The sequence below is a fragment of the Vulpes lagopus genome, chromosome 6, assembly GCF_018345385.1.
Source record: "Vulpes lagopus strain Blue_001 chromosome 6, ASM1834538v1, whole genome shotgun sequence".
Taxonomy (NCBI): Eukaryota; Metazoa; Chordata; class Mammalia; order Carnivora; family Canidae; genus Vulpes; species Vulpes lagopus.
The window spans coordinates 61,908,139-61,926,362 of NC_054829.1; the positions used below are offsets into that span (position 1 = coordinate 61,908,139).

Sequence of the window (18,224 nt, forward strand, 5' to 3'; positions counted from 1 at the left end):
TTTTTGAAAATGTAGAGAAACTAGATAGGAAACAAAATAAATTGGTCATCATTTAATGTGGAGAGATCACTCTATTTAAGGACATGAAAAGCACTTTCACAAGAAAAACTATAAACTCTTTGTAGGCAGAGACGATATTCTAGCTGCCTTTGTATCTCTAATGCCAAACAACAGTGCCTCACACAAGTAGTCACTTAATGAATGTTTGTTGAATGACTGAATAAATAAATAAATAAATGGAGTGGCAGGGGTGGAGAACCCTGCTTTATATGGAAACAGGTTAGGTTTGGATTTGACGTAAGGAAAAGATTCAAGATGACTCCGGCACTAGACTGGGCCACTAAAAGACATAATGGATTATTTATTTATTTATTTATTTATTGAAATTTACAATAATAGAATAAACATATATCTTGAATATATTTTTAGAGAAAACCACTTAAATGTTCAGATATTTTTCTACACGTATGATGATAAAGACAGCTCCTCACCTTCAAGGATTCTGTCTGCTAACATTCACTCAGGTTGAAGTGGATCTGAAACCCATGACAAATGAAGGGTAGTTGAGGGAATGAAGAACTGAAATCACAGCACCTGGGAGAAGACGAGTAACTGGCCTTGGTCATCCTCAAAGATGCCATGAGAAATGAGGGGTAGAAATACTCTGAGCAGCTCAGCAGGACAGAAGCCAGAAATGGGAGCAAAATCAAAGGAGAGCCAAGGGAGCACTCTGTAGATTTCAGCAACTGGAGAAAGAACCTTCTAACAGAGACGCGCCCAACCATGGGACAGCCTGACTTAACAAATAAGGAATCGCTGGAAGGTGTAGGCAGAGTTGGTGTGACCATTTTCAAGGACGATTGACTCAGGAGGTAGTGCCCACACACAGCAAGAGATTGAAGCTATCTCATCCCTTCTGACCAGAAAAAGTACTATTCAATAGAAGTCATTTTACAAATTCAGTGCTAATATTAAGCAGATAATTAAGAAGCAAATGTTTTTAATACCTCAAGGTGTTCAATGAGTATATAACAGATAAATGGAACATTATAGTCAGTTTGTTCCAGTAGACGTAGACCTTGGCATTACCCAAGGAAAACTTGGGTTGTCTCAATATGTAAAATAATACCGTACCTTAGCAGAGATCCCAAATGCTCTTAGGTGTTTCAAAGACACTAGGATTTGTTCTTTCTGCATCTTGGGCCACTATCCCCGTGTACTCTGTTATTTCAAGCCTAGCTTATTTTCTGCAGCTGCCTCCTAACGAGCCGTTTCTAATGTCTTCCCCCTGTAATCATCTTGACCACCGCTACTAGATGTCTGCCTAAAACTTCTTTTGAACTATTACTACCAATTCAAAAGCCTAGAATGATTAATCAATTTAGAAATATGTATGGAAAAGATTAGAAGAGACATAACTATATGAGTAGTTATTAAAGTGGTAAAATTATAGACTCGTGTTATTTAAACATTCTTGGTATTGTGCTAATGTTCTAATGATAAATAAAATCACGTGCCAAAGAAAGAGTACAAGGTTTCCTTTGTAGGAAGACTACCTACCATATCACATACAAAAGCTCCAACTTAACTTTTTTAAAGACTCCTCATTCAGTCTCCCAGTTTACCTCTTGCCTACTACTCCTGGAATAAAATTTCACTCACTTTCTATTGTCTAACTTCTAGCCCTTTCCTTCTGCCTTCTAGCCCTTTCCTTCTGCCTCGTCCCTCTTTGCTACGTCTGTGTTTGTGCCTCTTTTACCACACTGCTCTCTACCTTGCCTGTAGAACAACTACTGCATCTCATTTGTGTGTTCACTTCCCCTATACTACAGGTAAGCCTCTGGAGGGCAGGGCCTCTATTCATCATTGCATTCCCCACATCTAGAATAGTCCTTGCAGATAAAAGGTGTTAATTAACTATCAGTTGAATGATTGCATTACATATTTTTCTAGTTGTTTACATGTTTTAGTGTAGGCTTCTCAAAATGAAAAGGTACATGTCATCCATACTGCCTAATTCAATACTTAAGTTCAGTAAATTTTTATGGAATACCTACTGTGTATCAGGCACTTTAGTAGGTGTTAGGATAAAAATTAAAAACTGCTTTTAAGAAGATCAATAAAGACCAGGTGGAATAGTTCTCAGCTAATTTCTCCTAACAAAATATACACCTGAAATCTATAGTCTAAATTAAAATAGTCAAATTTTCTAGACTTTACCACCATCTTTCTACTAAACCCATTCAAAAAAATTACATAAAATAAATATGAGATGGACTAGGTAGCCTGAAATCCAACATTAAACCATCAATGATAAGTAGAAATAAAAAATCTAGGATAGGTTCTTATTGATTTAGGGGAACTGGCACTTAATCATTTGTGTTCCAAGATCTTTACAGTGATCAGAAAGATTTTGAAAATTGTAAAGGCTTCATGTGTAGTTTAAGCAATTTTAAGCCTTTTATGCAACACGGATATTGTGGAAGCTACTACATGTTACAGCTTTTCCAGAATTAGATGTAATAATTTGGTAAAGAACACAGGTAGAAGAGATCACTGATTTTCCTTTTCCCCCAATAAACTACGTTTATTATGCCAATTTTAATTACCATGCAATCTAATGGTTTAAGGCTTATATTTTCCACATCACTAGACATCATAAACATGAAAGCATTTTATACTGTCATTATACATCAATGTTTGTACTTGGTTATACATATATACAGAAATTATTCACACATCTTAACCTTGCTATTTCCTCCTTTCAAACCAACATAATTTTACCGTGAAAGCAGCTTTTTAATAAATGGTATAAGAAATACAGCAAGGCACACTTTTTTAAAAAACTTTTTTCTCATTACCACCTCAAGAAGCATAAAAAACAAAAATGTTGTACATAATTTAATAGTAGAATATCACCAGTTTATAATATACAACACCCATATAGTTGTTCTTGAAGTGCTGCATAGATAATTATTTTTAAAATAAAATAAATAAAACAGCGCTTTTAAAAGTTGCTAAATTTTGAAAGAAAGACCAATGTTTCTTCTGTATGCTGCGATCAAATCAAATGTTGGCCTTTTAGGTAAATCTCCTTCAATAAACACAGGCATCATACCATTTAAAAAAAAAATCCAGATTGAAACATGAAATTGGTCTAGTACGGGTGGCGAGGGGTAGGGGTTGGGGGTGGTGTCATTCCAGACAGGTGAATTTAATGGACCATCAATTTGGTGGACTGCAGAACTTTAAAGAGTAGATGGGGAGGGAGGAGGCAAACGGAAAAGTCTCGCTGGAGAGGTGGGGTTGGTAGAGGTAGCTTGGGACAGGAATCCATGGGAGAACAAGCAGCTTTGCCAAACTTCAAAGACAATCACCTAAAGAAAACCAGTGCACAATCCAGATCACAAGGCTCATGTGGACAAATCGCATTCAGAGGGAAGATTCATCTTGGGAGAGGTCAATGTAACAATTGGCAGTGACGTGATGAAATCACAGACTAGCCCAGGGTGGGACGAGGAGGCCAGCCCTGAGTTACAGCCAGGCTTATCTACAAGAAACAAAAAAAGTGATAAGAAAACGTATCAGAAATCTGTTTCATTTGCCGACCTGAGCCCTTTGAGGAAGACTGTCATTTTGGAACAATCTGCTCATATTCTGAAATAAAAGGACACATAAAACAGTGATTTTAATTGCCCAAGTTTCACATTACTGACAAAGATGCTTCAGAATCTATTGAAAAATACATTGATTTTTTTTTAAAGACATGGTTTTAAAGAAAACAAGAAAAATCATCAAGTTGGACTTTTTCTCTGGATATCATCTACTCTTTTGCTTGTGAACTCAGTTTTGAGCACTAGAGATAGCTTCAAATCACGGAAAATGTGAGGCTGCCGGTGCCTAGCAATGCGGCAAAGTATCAGCAGTGATTCACAGCCGGGGAACCTGGGCCCTCAGGTGGTTCAACTTTTCCCTCAGTGACTATGTGTGACAATGGACTGAACAATTCCAGTATTATACAGCGGTGAAATATTCATAGCAGTGTTAGAATCCCAAATGTTTTCAGCCCCTTACGGATAAAAGGATATAACTTGGGCTTCTGGCTCGAATACGAATGCATTTCATTTAAGGTACACTCTGCAAATAAGAATGACTCAATTATATCTGTACATCTCGATAGCTCAGATACAAATTTGTTCCAACCTCACCAGTTCTGCCTATCTCTAAGTGGCTGAAAGCAACAAGTTGGATGTAAGGGATGGCTAAATTCCAGGGATAGGCAGTACAGGATGTAATTACTTTAGGTCCTCCGACCAACTCTCAAAGAAAGCAGGTTTTTTTTTTTGCTTGTCTGGGTTTTAACGAGTTCTGATGTCTGATGTCAGGTTGCTTTATTGTCTTTCTAGAACTAAATATTCTCATCCTCTGTCTCTTTCTCTATAATCTTGTAAACTTTAAGAGCCAGAAAAACTTTAGCAAATGTGGTTTGGCTGAAGTCACAGGAAGTTGGGGATAGAAGGCCCGTTCTCAAGAACAGGGAGAGATGGACAGGAACAGATGGTACAAAATTTGGTACATTCAAATACTGCAATAACTCAAGAAAAAACGTAATGCATTGTTCAAATGCTGAGGACCTGAATCGAAATACGGACGCAGAGTAAGGAATCCTTAGGTGAGGCAAAGCTGGTCTTACTAATGCTTTAAATTTTCTCTGGATAATCAATTCTTTCAACTTGGCCCACTTGGGGAGGGGCAGGCAAAATGTGTGTGTGTGTGTGTGTGTGAGAGAGAGAGAGAGAGAGAGATAGAGATAGGTGATGACCAATAAAATCTTTGTCATTTAGCATGGCAGGGCTAGTTATTCAGAAGTGTTGGATAATTAAAAAAATTACACATCCACCAGAACCTTCACATCCACTTTAAAAGTGATTTTGAAGGTAAATTTGATAAGATTACGCTTGTACTGTTTAGTGAAAAATTAATACACTATCACCAAAAGTAGTTTCCTAAACCTGCTTGGCCAGCTTTGGATCATATTAAATACTTAGTGTCAATCCAACTAACAGAATAAGAATTTCTGTTGTATACATGAGAAATGTTTGCTCTTAAAGTTTTCTCAGTTTGTGATAACTAACTGGCAGCAATTTTACTGTGTAAGTGTATACTTGAGCATGCATAAATACAAGTAATTGTTGAAAATCTAAACTCTATGAGCTACCAACAATTACATTTGCAGACTAATAAAACAGGAAAAACAATGGAGCTAAAAAGTTCTGAAGGAAATATATGCATCCTAAGTAAATACAGTCCCTCCAAGACACACACACACACACACACACACACACACACACACACACCATACACAGTAAAACAAAACTGAAAACCAGAGTAAACCAAAAAGGAAAAAACAAAACAAAACAACAACAACAAAAAAACACCCTGGCTGCATGTGATGAGTTAAATTTTTATACCACAGGATTTATCCAGCCTGAAGTTTACGGTTAAATCATTCACCAAAGATCAGAGGCTTATGATGAGGATTATGAAGAAATAACTGTCAGAATACAGCAAAAAGATTAGTGCAAAGTACATCTCTTAGGCAGGTCCTAGGAGGCACTCCAGACATACATTATGTGCTTCCTCCAAATTAGGCAGAAATATCTGGATCTATCCAGTTACCTTTCCTTTGATGTGATTTGCTATAACTGACCTCTCTATTTTTGTAGAAACATGACACATAAATGAAAATAGTGAAAAGCACAGCAGTGTGCCTAGAAATCAGTGGAAATGCATCCTGTGTTCGACCATGTCTAAAACTTCAACAGTTTCAGTGGGTTTTTAATTAGAACAGTAAGTGGAAAAAACCTCAAAAATTTTTTGAAAAGAATTCTTGTTAGTGTTGCAGACTGTTTCTGTGCTAAGTTGTAGCTCTTCCAAATGACATAACTTCATCATTTGAGGACTTATTTCTGGGGGAAAAAAAGCCCAGCAAACTGAATATGGTGTATTTTATTATCTAGATAGACCACCCCAACTGATAGTTTTGAAACCACTTTAAAAAGTAGAGCTTTTCCCGCTCTATTTGAATCTTGTAGAAAGAACAATGACAACAGTTAATCTTTTATGGACTTGAGGTTTCATATTTGCCAAATAATTTTACTACGGTATTCCTGATTTTTAACACCAAAGGCATGCCAACATTTTGAGATTAAATAACTTGTCATGGTCAGTAATATTTTAACAAAATGTAAATATTTATACCCAGGTACCCAATGGTAACAACTGGTGGAAAATTTAGGCATCCAGATATTTGATCTGCATGATACTGAAAAAATTGACTAGGACCAGTAAATATGGTTATTTAAGTGGCCCTTGGCTGATAAAAAGTCACTTGAGTGCAATGTGAGTTCTGCAGAAGTAAAATCTGGCTGCTTCTCCCATTGCCTGAGATAGGGCCAGGAACCCCATCTCTGGGGCTCAATGAAATACTGCTGACTGGCAGGTGGGCTCGCTGATAGTTTTATATTGTCGTGCCTGTAGAATGTGAGGGCTGCGCAGATCCAACAGCATGTTCACTTCATACTCACTTCCCCGGGTGCAAAGATGGAGCTGCTTATCATTTACATTTCCCTTCTCTATCTATGTAAAGGACAGAAGATACTCCTGGAGTATCTAAAAAGGAAGAGTTGTGACCCTGGGTGCTTCTTCTGTGCCGGCGCTTCTCGGGCTCCGGATATCAGACTGACTGGTGACTTGAGTAAGGGTCACAGTCACATGATATCATGCTCAGAGCAGTGTTGCTTCCAAGCCTTCATCCCTTTGCAGAAAACAAAAATCAGCCCCCTCCACCAGCCCTTCTGGTGGCAGGTTGGCAGAGCCAGTGGTACAATTGGTACTAATAGAACTTCTTTAGAAGCAGCTTATGGGATTGCAGTTATTCTCCCTTAATGGTCAGTTTCACTGCATACTGATGGAGAATGTGATTATGGGGTGGACATGTTTCACAGAAAATACATTTCTCTCTCTCCTACTTTTGTTCTCACTTGCGGCCAATTGTAAATTGAGTCTGAAACATAGAAAATTAGTTGAGCTATATTAGTAAGTAGGATGTCTTCCCTCGATTTTGCATACTGAGTTTATTTTTAGGGTATATATATGGTATAGATCCCCCCCTCCCCATTTCTAGCAGCTCTACACAGAATCACACATTTTAATGAGCTTAGGGCACAGGTGTTGCAGGAAAAAAAATAATGATGTTTGCCATTCATCTTTCAAATTAAATAATGTGTTTTTAAATAGTAACTTTTTTCATAATACATTATGGGAACAACATTTATCTGTCACATTTTAAAAGATGTATTTGTAATAAATGTAAATTACTTTTAGAAAATCAGTAATTAGGCTCATCAAAAAATAAACAATCTGCCACAAAAAAGATAATCTTTAGCATAGTTAAGTATAATAACTGTTATTTGAATAAGTTAACAAATTAGGGTAGATTGCTTCTGTAATTCATTTCCTATAGCACGAGTTTAGGTTACGGCATTAAGCTTCTGGAGTGGGGGGGTGGAGATGGCATTCGGCACCTCACACTTTGGTGAAATACAGCTCTCACATTCAAAAGCTCAAATTTTCTTCTTTAGACTTGATTGAGAAAGTATATTCATCACAGGGGCTTAGACACAGAAAATAACAGAATTTTTGTGTCATTTTTCGAGCTGTATCATCATCTCAGAATTATCAATCAATAGCTGTCTTATTAAATATGAAGAGTGGAATGACTTTCTTAAAAATTTTGATGGAAATCAGCCTGTCACCTTCAGGCAAAATTCAGAAATTCTGTTTTTATCAAAACGCCATTAACTTGTCATGTATTCTCTCTGCATTTGCTTTCTGGGCCTGTTCTCAGGCTGTGTGTGGATAAATAAGAGCCTCCTCTTGAACATCAACTTTCTCCTCCTGTTTGAATCCTTAGACTTGGCCATGATTAGGAGCTGTGACAGCACAGCCTTCCACAGGGGAAGCAAATGTGATGATAGTTACATTAGACAGAAGCATAAAAGGGAGGCCCAGATCAGAAGATGCAGCCTTTAACCTAATCATTGTTCATTTCCAGGCACTGAAGGGAGAGGGCAGCCCTGTGTGCAGCAAACTCAAGTGCGGAGCACTATCACTGCACACGCATTTTGATCAGAGGGTGTGACTGCAATTGGGAGAACCTTCTTTTCTTCCCTTGGTGGAAGGAAGAATGTGAGGTCCTCCATTATTCAGCCACTTCCTGAAATTTTGTATTCTTCTTGCCAGAAGGATGTAGGAAAGATAATGTCACTAGACATGTCGATTGTGACTATTTCCTCTCACTTTAGCTTCACAGTTACTTGCATTCTAGGGAATGTTTCTTCCACCTAAATGTCTTATTCAGATAAATATCTGCCATGACCAGTCATTCTGACTAGTTTTTCCTCCTATCGTGGCATTGTTGACTCAGGCTCGTATTTTAAGTATATATAGATTTATATTAAATATACGTTTAAAAATATATTAAAGTTATATATTAAAATAGGAGTATACATACCTTTCAATGAGATGATTTTCATGCGTGGAGAGGGTTGCATTCTACCTATGCATATTTTTATGTTGTTCTTCATGAAGATTTAGAAGATTTTCTTCACAGGTTAAAGTTTTGGGGTTGGGATGTAACACAGCCTTGTCTTTTGGCTGCTTTGCTTTTGAGGAGAGTCCTGGAACTCCAGATTTGGCCAGAGCAGCATTACGTTCTTCGGGCATTCCTGATTCACCTGTGTTTTCTGAACTTTCCCTTTTACTGCCCAGCCTCGAAGCAGTTAACTCTGAGCTCTCCCCACAGATAGTAGCTGGGGGTAAACCATCTGCTTCCTTTCCAACATCAGATTCTTTCTGGTGGGGAGGATTTGAAAGCGCCACCATGTCTACCTCATCAGCTAAGAGAGAAGTATCACTGAACGTAGGAGAGCCAGCTGCTGCTTGCGGTGGCGTAGCAGCTTCATCTGAAAGAGTAGGTTCATCTGGAGGGGTGCCGGAGAGGCAAGGCCCATCTCCATCGGGGTCGTCCTCAACACAGGCCTCAAAGAAGCATTCGGGGTCTTCCTTGTCTTCTAAGCCAGAGTCGGCAATGTCTGGTGGCACTGGAGTGTTGCTCTTTTCTTCTACGTAACTGGTGACCTCCCCACAATCACTGTCATGAGATGAGAGAGATAAGTAGGAATAAAAGTCCCCCTTTCTCAGCTGGATGGGCCGGTGAGAATGTTCCAACACCTTCTCCTTGATCTGAGTTAATGAGGTAGGAGCAGCTGCCTCATTTTCAGGTTGAGATTTACTTTTTAGGGCCGTTGAAGCCATGTCGATGATTTCCTTAACAAAGTTGTGTACTGAACAATCCTCAGCATCTTTTTGATGGAAAACATCTGGCTCACAGTCACAACAGGAAATGTTGTCACCGACAGAGACATTCTCCTCTGTTTCATTTTGTTCAAGTGTGAAGCAGCAGTGAGCAGATTTTCCAGCCACCCTTGGTGCATCATTAGATGAAGATTTCAATACGTCAGAATCCTGTCTATTGATAACTCTGGCTTCTGAAGGCAGTTCTGGATAAGACTTCTCAGTGGGAGCAGAAGCAGCAGTTGCATTTTCAAAATGGTGGTGCTTGTGGCATTTCTTTGGACGATGTCTAAGAGTTTGGGGAACAAATTCATTTCCAGCAGTATTGGAATCATCTGAGCTGTCCATAAGTGCTTTACACTTACAATGCTCAGTGTCTGAATTCTTCTTCCTACTTGAACTAAGAGTTTCTGATTCCTTTGGAATCCCATTCTGTTTGTCTTTCTGTCTTTCTGGAGTGCTTTCAATATTGCCGTTTTCCATGTCAGCCACATATGGATCTTTATTAACTTTGAAAATATTTTTCTTATTTTCACCCTTTGTCCCTAACTCATGGGTGTGGGATAAATTCTTACCATTTCCATTACTTTCAGAGAGACATTTTATGGAGCTGTTCAGTAGAGCCTCAATGTTCAGGGTATCCGAGGGATTGGTCATTTCACTACCACTTACATCCTTATTGCCCTTTATTTCATCACTGAGATTACACCTTCTTTTATCTTTTGCCAAGGAAAACTTTGGTCTGATCCAGGTCTGCAGTTCATTCTTTATATAGTCCAGCCCTGACATCAAGTTGCATTCTTCATAAATTTCATCGTCTGTTGCAATACTGGAGTCATCATCCTCATCTTTGATGCATAGCTCTTCTTCTGTCAAGGTGAGGGTAGAGCTAGAAAGGAGGTCACTGTCATCTTCATCATCAGTGCAAGCAGAGGTGCAAGAGACATTAACAATCATGCTGACATTGACGTCGCTTTCATCAGCCACTGAACGAGTCAGGCGCTTCCTGAATGATGCATTTGATTCTGGGATCTTGTTCTTGTGTAATACAATATCCTCTGAGCAAAGAGAGAGCTCATCGCTACTGCTAAGTTCTGTAAGAGATGCTGGCGAGTCTTCATTGATAGAAGATGCTATATCCAATGAGAGCTGGCCAGTAAAGGACATCTTTTGGGAACTGCTTTGGAGAGTAATATCAGAAACACTTCGCTTTATCTTTTGCTCTGAAGGGCTCTGGATATTCTCCAAACGATTCAGGAGATCTAGTGTCCTTTTACTCAGTTCCCCAACTGAGCCACTGCTCACACTTATGTCCCCAGAGCTGTGACAGCTAAAAAGATCCTCATTGCTTTTATAGGATGTCAACCAACTTTCTAAAGAAGTGCTTCGCTGGAGGCTGTCACTGCCATTTTTAAGGATGCCCAATCCAAATAAATCACCCCCTGGAGAAAGGGACTCAATAGATGAACTGTGTGATAAAATGGAGAGTTGTCTGCCATTCTGCATGCTAGCAAATGTTTTCTCTACATCACCACTTTTATATGAATTCCGATCCATTTCATGGGATGCACTTGCCAAAATCCTTTCATGGGGAGGTGCATCTGGTTGTAACTCTGTAGCCTGATGTTTAGATTTGCAGGACTTTTTATCAAAATAAAAACCATGAAGCAGGGGATCCTCCACATGTGCTTTTTCACTTTGTGACTGTTTCATTATCATTGGTAATTTGAGTTTTGAGCCTTGGAGGTACGAGTAATCATAAAATGTAAACACATCATGTTTTCCTTGTAATTCTTCTCCCAAACAATCAGGGGTATATTTGGTAATACTGTTTAAATCTCCAACTTTTCCATTTACACAACCCACTGGTGAAATGGATGACTGAGAGCTATTTGGAAGCTTAATGCGTTCCTCCTCATCTTTAAATTTTTGCTTTAACATGTTAACTGCATCTCCCATTTGTGGGTCCAGATGTTCAGTTTCAGGGTTACTTGGGGACCCATCTACCACATTGAGCAAGCACATTTCAGAGTTGGTAGTGGTTTCAGTGTCTCCTTCACTCACAATTCCACTCTCACTGCCTGAATTCTGGCTCATGTCTCCTCCATGGCATGGGCAGGGCTTCACCAAATTGGAACCTCCTACGAGGTCCGGCAAAGATTTAGTAGATGAAAATGAAGAGTCTTTACTGAGGCTCTTAGTTAAAACACTAGGCTGTGTCACGCTGGTGAACTTTGGACTCTTTTTCAGAAATGGCATGTGGTTGTCCTCATAGAGTTCAACATTGTGGAGGCTGTACACTTGGTAAATGTGTGGACTGGAGGGGGCGGTGATACTTGAGGCATACTGAGATCCCCCGTGATCACCTGCCTCTTCTTCATAACCAGGGTCTTCACTACCTATCTCTTCTAGCTTTAAGGAAGGCATGACAGGCTGGGGTTCTTGATCAAGGTCATTTGATTCTTCATTCAAACTAATTAACTTGTTACTTATGTCAGTTTCATCCCATTCCAGGGCATCCTCACTCATACCATTCAGCTCCATCAAGCCAGGATCGATCACATTCAAAGTCTCCTGTGTAGGACAAAAAAGAAAAAAGAAAAAGAATTAGGGAACACAAACATGAACACTTTATCCATTCAAAATCTCTTGGAAGAGTCAGGAAAGAAATTTGCCCCAAGCATGGATTTGAAAGATAGCATAATTATCAGCTCTTTCCTCCTCTGGAATAATACCCAAGATTATTGAAATAGGTTTTTCTATCGATAGTAATTTGTCACTGAAGGCAATAACATAGATTAAACTGTAAAATTATTACAGCCACATTGTAATTTTTGGAATTAACAATTTCCTATTGATTCTTCTACATTTTAAACCTAGGACTGGGTGAAGATAAAACTATCTGGTAAATGAAGGTAAAAAGAGTACAGCCTGTGACATCATCAAGGCACATTCACTCTGATACTCTTAGTGCTGCGGTCCACAGTGGAATATTATCTTCAGCCACAATGGCAGACCCCTTCTTACCTCTATTCCTGGGGTTCCCACTTGAAGCAGCCTTGCCTTGGGGAAGCAGAAGAGACTCATAGCCACCTGTAGAGCCATTCACGGTCAGAGACCCTTGCTTGTCTATCCTTTCTTCTGCCTTCCCTTTCAGAATTTGGCTCTGCTCCCAAATAGACCCAAGTTAAACAACACTTGACTGGTCTCTTCACTTACATCTTACTGGACCCTGAGTCTTGGGCCTCAGTTCTCTTAGTCTCTCTCTCTTCCCCAGTCTCTTTCTATGACAGACATTCTACTTTGATCTTGTTAACTTGTCTCACTATTGTCAGACCTGGTCCTGTTCAATATAAGCAGGAACCCTCCCCTCCAGCCCACCAGCAAGCCCTAGAATAACAACTATCTAAAGACTTTCCTGACTCAAGTTTGACTTAGCCCAGATTCTCTTACACTGCACTGTGCCAGCATGGTTGGGATCCTTGATCTTTCCTTGGATGTCCTGGTTCTAACTTGGTTTAGGTAAGCTTGACATGTTCTGGGACACAGTAGTTGAATGGGCTCCTGGACTCTGTCCAGATTCCCTCACCATCCTCACTTGCCATACAGCTGTCTAGATTCATGTGAGAGCCAAGAGAGAGGATATAGATATGCAGGCCCTGGCAGGCTTACCTATAGATAGAAACTCAAATAGAACTTTGCAGCTCAGCTTATGTTTATACAGAGTAGTCAAGCAGATAAGCATGGCTCTAGAACTATGCAGAGCAAATGAAATACTGACTTTGCTGCCTACCAGGTGTGTGGCTGTGGGCAAGTTGCTTAACCTTTCTGAGTACCTATCTCTTTGCATCTCTTGTTCAAGTGGGCTAGCACTATCCATCTTTCGAGATAATTCTAAATACTACTAAGCTAAGGCTTGTGAAGGGCTGAGGGAGCAGTCAATGTAAGGTCGCTATAATTCTTAATACATGCAGCATTGCTCTAGAGTGGCTTTGAGTCAATTCATAAAGGGTTCTCTCTGCCTACCTTCTTCTCAATTTGTCCTAAAAACCATAAGGGATTCATGATATACTAGGCAGAAAGAGACGTCACACAGTGTAATAGGTCAGCATATTTACACAAGAACTCAGGAATATTTTAACAGTCTGGTTGAAAAAACAGGCCATGATGATTTTATTCCTCAGTAGTGGAGAAAATGGCCTCACCAGCAACACATTCACAAAACTTTCCTAAGAAGGCTTCAGTCCTTCTTGGGATGAGTAGCTGAAGGATAAAACACAACCTCATTAAGTGTAAAACACCCATTAGCACTTTATTATACTGGATATGTAAGAGATTATCTGCATAGCCTACTTAAGTTTAAAACAGTCCTGTTACAAAGTAAACATTAATTAAGGGATATTTTTTAAATTTTATGACAGAAATCTTTCATGCTGCCAAAGTTACAGCAGTTAATCTAGAACACTGGCAGTCATCATACTCACTTAGGTATGGAGTATATTCGCTGTGATGAATTTTTATTAGAATTTCTGTTTATTCTTTGCTTGCTGATAAAGGAAGTACTAATGACCGCTTAGTATGGCTAATGAATGTTAAAATCTTCAGCTGTAGAAACAATCAATCAGTCTAATCAAATAGTATATTAATTTCAAATACTATCTTGCCTGACATTGTACTCTGAGAGTGCTAATAAATAATTGAACTAGTCTTTCAAAGAGGCTCTCTTTGTAACTCTCTGGTTGACTTAAACATTAAGCACAGATTTTCTATGAGAGTCCCAAACCCAGGGGCTCACACGAGATGCAAGAATTGTGCCATCTGGGTGTGTGTCAGGAGCTTAGCCCAAGTGACACCTGTAACTTGGACTTGTCTTCCATGACATAGTCGTTTTCTGACCAAATGCTATCTTTGTGGCTTTACAAATGCAAGCCTCAGAAAGTATAAAACAGCAGCACCTAAAAGAACAAATCTTCTGCTCCATTAGTAGCTGGAGTAGAAATTTTCCGTAGGAAAAGATTAAACTTTTGAATGTAATTCTGTCCTTTCCCCTCCTTAACTCTCTCTTCCCATACATCCCTTAATTTATTGTAATTGCTGGAATTATTTATATGTCAATTCCTGAGAATATCTGACAAGATCCTTTAGAAAATCGTTCACTTTGGGCTTTAAATTTTACATATTAAGGAAGTGCTATTTGTTCTGCTTTCATTCACTCCCTTCTGTTGTGGATTAAATTCTGTCAATATTTTCAATAAAATCTCCATTTCCTCAGGATTTAACCTCAAACATAAAACATCCCCTGGGGGCAAGAAAGTACAGAAAGTTTCCAAGTGGAAGGGAAGGGCATTGGGATATTTATATAACTAAAAAGTTATCTTTGAAAAAAATGATATATCTATAGAGTGATGTAACTGGCAGGAAAATTATTTGGTCGAATGCTCTCTTTGATGATAGCTCAGCAGCCAGTAATGCTCAAGCTAATTAACCATTTGTTGTTGTTGCTTTTCTAGAGGAACTGTCTGGTACTTTTTAAAAGGCACAAATGTTCCTGTCTTTGATAAGGTGATAAATCAAAAATGGATTTAGGCAAAATCTAAGAATATTTGACTGAAACCAAAAGGATAGTGAGTAGTCCATGAGGTTCCAATAGAAAGATGCAATTCCAAAGATAATTCTGAATTAAATTAATTTGTGTGAGGGTCTTTCATTCATAAACTTACTTCATTGGTGCAGAATTTGCCCTAAACCTAAAGCTCTATATAAATAATTACACACACATACACACACCCCTGCAAGATCTGCTCAAGAAACAAGTAGAATTAATTGGTGCTGCGTTTTTGGTTTTTTGTTTTTTATTCTTGGAAGCAGGTATTTATTTCAGTACAATATCTACAGAGAAAGTAAAAGAGGATGGAGAAAAGATGGTGATGATGATCCAATTGTAGCAAGTAACATATATTGGAATTAACTTCCTTCTGTACTTGTATGGCTTTAATTGAATTAGGTCTCCCAGGACTGCATTTCTAGGATTTTCTTAAAATTTTAGGTTACAAAGTGGGTTTTTATAAGCAATGAGAAACATATTACCAGCTAAAGTGTGGGGTGAGGAAACTTGACACTATGAAACAACCCAACAGAGATATGATATAGCTACCTCTAGATCCCTTTAGTTTCCTTTAAAAAGTTGCATCTTTTGACAATCTAAAGAATGTCAAAAAGATTAGCATGAACTGAATGTTCCAGTCAAACTTCTGGTGCTCTACAGGGGCAAAACCATGAGAAGGACTTGTAATTTGTGTTCCTCCTATTTATTCCAGACCCAGTAGTTTATTAAGCAATAGCACTTGCAAAGTCCTAGGAATAGAGATTTATCTATTGAAAAGTGGAATATAACAAAAATATACAAATAAATAAAAATGACAAAAACAGAAACATCATTAAATGTAATTGAATAAAGATCTGTGTATTTACTCTGGAGCAAAATGCAGACCACATGGAATTTTGAGGTGTTGGACAGGAGGGAGAAATAACATATCGAGATGGGGGTGGATCAAATTAAACAAGGGGAAATTCCAACTTTCATATATTTTTTCTGCTTTTCTGATGCAATTATTTTCCCTTGCACCACCCCCCCAAATCACAGTATCTGAGGATTAGATGCAAAATTGTTTCCCTAAATTTGAGTGGGGTGGAAATTTTATTTAAAAAAACAAAAACAAAAACAACATCAACAACCACAACAAATCACTAGTTCTCAGAAAATGGAAGGTATAGCTTTTAAGAGAACTCAGAGTTTGTAGTAATCTGCCTCTTTCTGGGCAGAGAATAGATTCAGAGTTAGCATGAAAAAAATATAGATGAAAAAAGAAACAGGAAGAAAAGCAAAAGTGTTCACTGTTTATAAATCATTTTGGGATTTAGAGTAGAAACTCAAATAGATCTGAGTGCCCTGGATTCCCCCTCTCCATGTTAGCTCTATAGTTCAGGGCAAGTTATTTAACAGTTATGTAGTTACTTAGTTCAGCTATTTAACAGGCCTCAGTTCCATCATTTGTATATCAGGATAATCACAGCACATTGGGTCCACCTTAGGGAATGTTGGGAGCTTCAAATGAGAAAATGTATGTCAAGTCCTATGGGGGCGGGTAGAGGGTTGGCACACTGTGGGCGCCAATGATCAACTATTAGCATAGATTCCCTTTGCTGAAGTGGGACAGGAGATTATGGCTGACAATTAAATAACCATAACTCTGTTTGCATGAAGACTGGTGGTTGGTTGACTAATCTCTTTAGTACAACCACATGCATGGAATTTAATGAAATAAATATCAATTAGACCCCTTACTTGCTCCCATCGCACTGTAAATGGGGTGTGGGTTTGTCTTTGTATATCCTGACTGGGCTTATCCCTCAGGAATAACCAGATGAGAAAAGACACCTGCCCAGCCCCCAGCAAGGCCCATAACTCAAGCACTTTCTATTTCCTGAAAATAATTTTTTTTTCAAAAAGGCAGGTCCATTGTCTGTGAAATTCTATCACAACTGACACATGAGAGCAATCAAATCCTGCTCACTATCTATCAGATTGACAATAATGTTAAAGTAACTTGTCTCAGCTCAGAAAATGCTTTGAAAGTCTATCTCACACTAATGATCAAAAACTGTTCTAGCGAATACTCTTTTTTCAATAACAAAGCTGATCAGAAACTCAAAACAGACAAGTAAAACCCAGTCATCTCACAAATCTCACTAAAATGAGTACTGACATGGACATATTTCCTAGTCTTGACTCTACAGAACATTTCTAGAATTGTTGAAGATGAAAAATCCATTAGATGTTGTTTTAAAGTAAGTTTTCTAATAGCAAAAATTGCCTTAGTTTTCAACAGGAACCAGGGACAAAAAGAGTCCAATATTAAGAATCAGGGGTTTTCCTCCCATATATAAACTCCATGAGGGCAGTCTGTCTTGTCGCCACTAGAGCCTGGCAAAAACCAGGTTCTCAAAAAAATTTACTGAGTGAACTGCATGCAGAAAGACTTGGATGTGGTCTTATGAACCATTGAGGAGATCTGGGGAATGGTCCTGAGGTTAAATTCTGCCATGATGAAACCACCTAGAGAATTCCTGACTTTCTAGTTGGTGCTACCTCTCAATTGAAAAAGCTAGTGTCCTCAGAAACATTATGCTCATGAAAACCATCACCTATAGAAAAAGTCATATAGGGCAGCCCTGGTGGCTCAGCGGTTTAGCGCCACCTTCAGCCCAGGGTGTGATCCTGGGGTCCCGGGATCAGGTCCCACATCAGGCTCCGTGCATGGAGCCTGCTTCTCCCTCTGCCTGTGTCTCAGTCTCAGCCTCATCTCTCTCTCTCTCTCTCTCTCTCTGTGTGTGTGTGTCTCGTGAATAAATAAATAAATTCTTAAAAAAAAAGAGAGAGAAAATTACATATTGTATGGCTTCATTTATATAAAATTCCAGACTCGACAAATTCATGAAGACAGAATAAAAATTGGTGGACACCAGGGGCTAGGGGGAAGAGAGGAGGGAAGCAATTGCTTAACATTTGTGGGGTTTCCTTTGGGGCAATGAAAATGTTTTGGAACTAGATAGAAGGGATGGTTACACAACATGTGAATGTACTCAATGTCAGTGAATTATTCACTTTAAAATGATTAACTTTACATTATGTTAATTTCACCTCAATTAAAACAAAACAAAACAAAACAAAACAGGGGCACCTGGCTCAGTTGCTTAAGTGTCTGCCTTCAGCTCAGGTCATCATCCAGGGATCCTGGGGTTGAGTC

The 18,224-nt window shown here is 38.8% G+C and overlaps 1 protein-coding gene across 5 annotated transcripts in view; it reads right to left on the bottom strand.

Annotated features, from left to right (window-relative positions):
- Positions 1-355: 355 nt before the first annotated feature.
- AKAP6 (A-kinase anchoring protein 6) overlaps positions 356-18,224 on the bottom strand; it is a 486,958-nt gene continuing 469,089 nt past the window's right edge. For all 5 annotated transcript variants that reach the window (XM_041758859.1, XM_041758854.1, XM_041758855.1 and 2 more), the window contains 2 exons: positions 8,576-11,991; positions 356-3,550 (listed from right to left, as the gene is read on the bottom strand). In XM_041758859.1, coding sequence (XP_041614793.1) covers positions 8,617-11,991 — 3,375 coding nt within the window. In that variant the 3' untranslated portion in view covers positions 356-3,550; positions 8,576-8,616. The remainder of the gene's footprint in view (positions 3,551-8,575; positions 11,992-18,224) is intronic.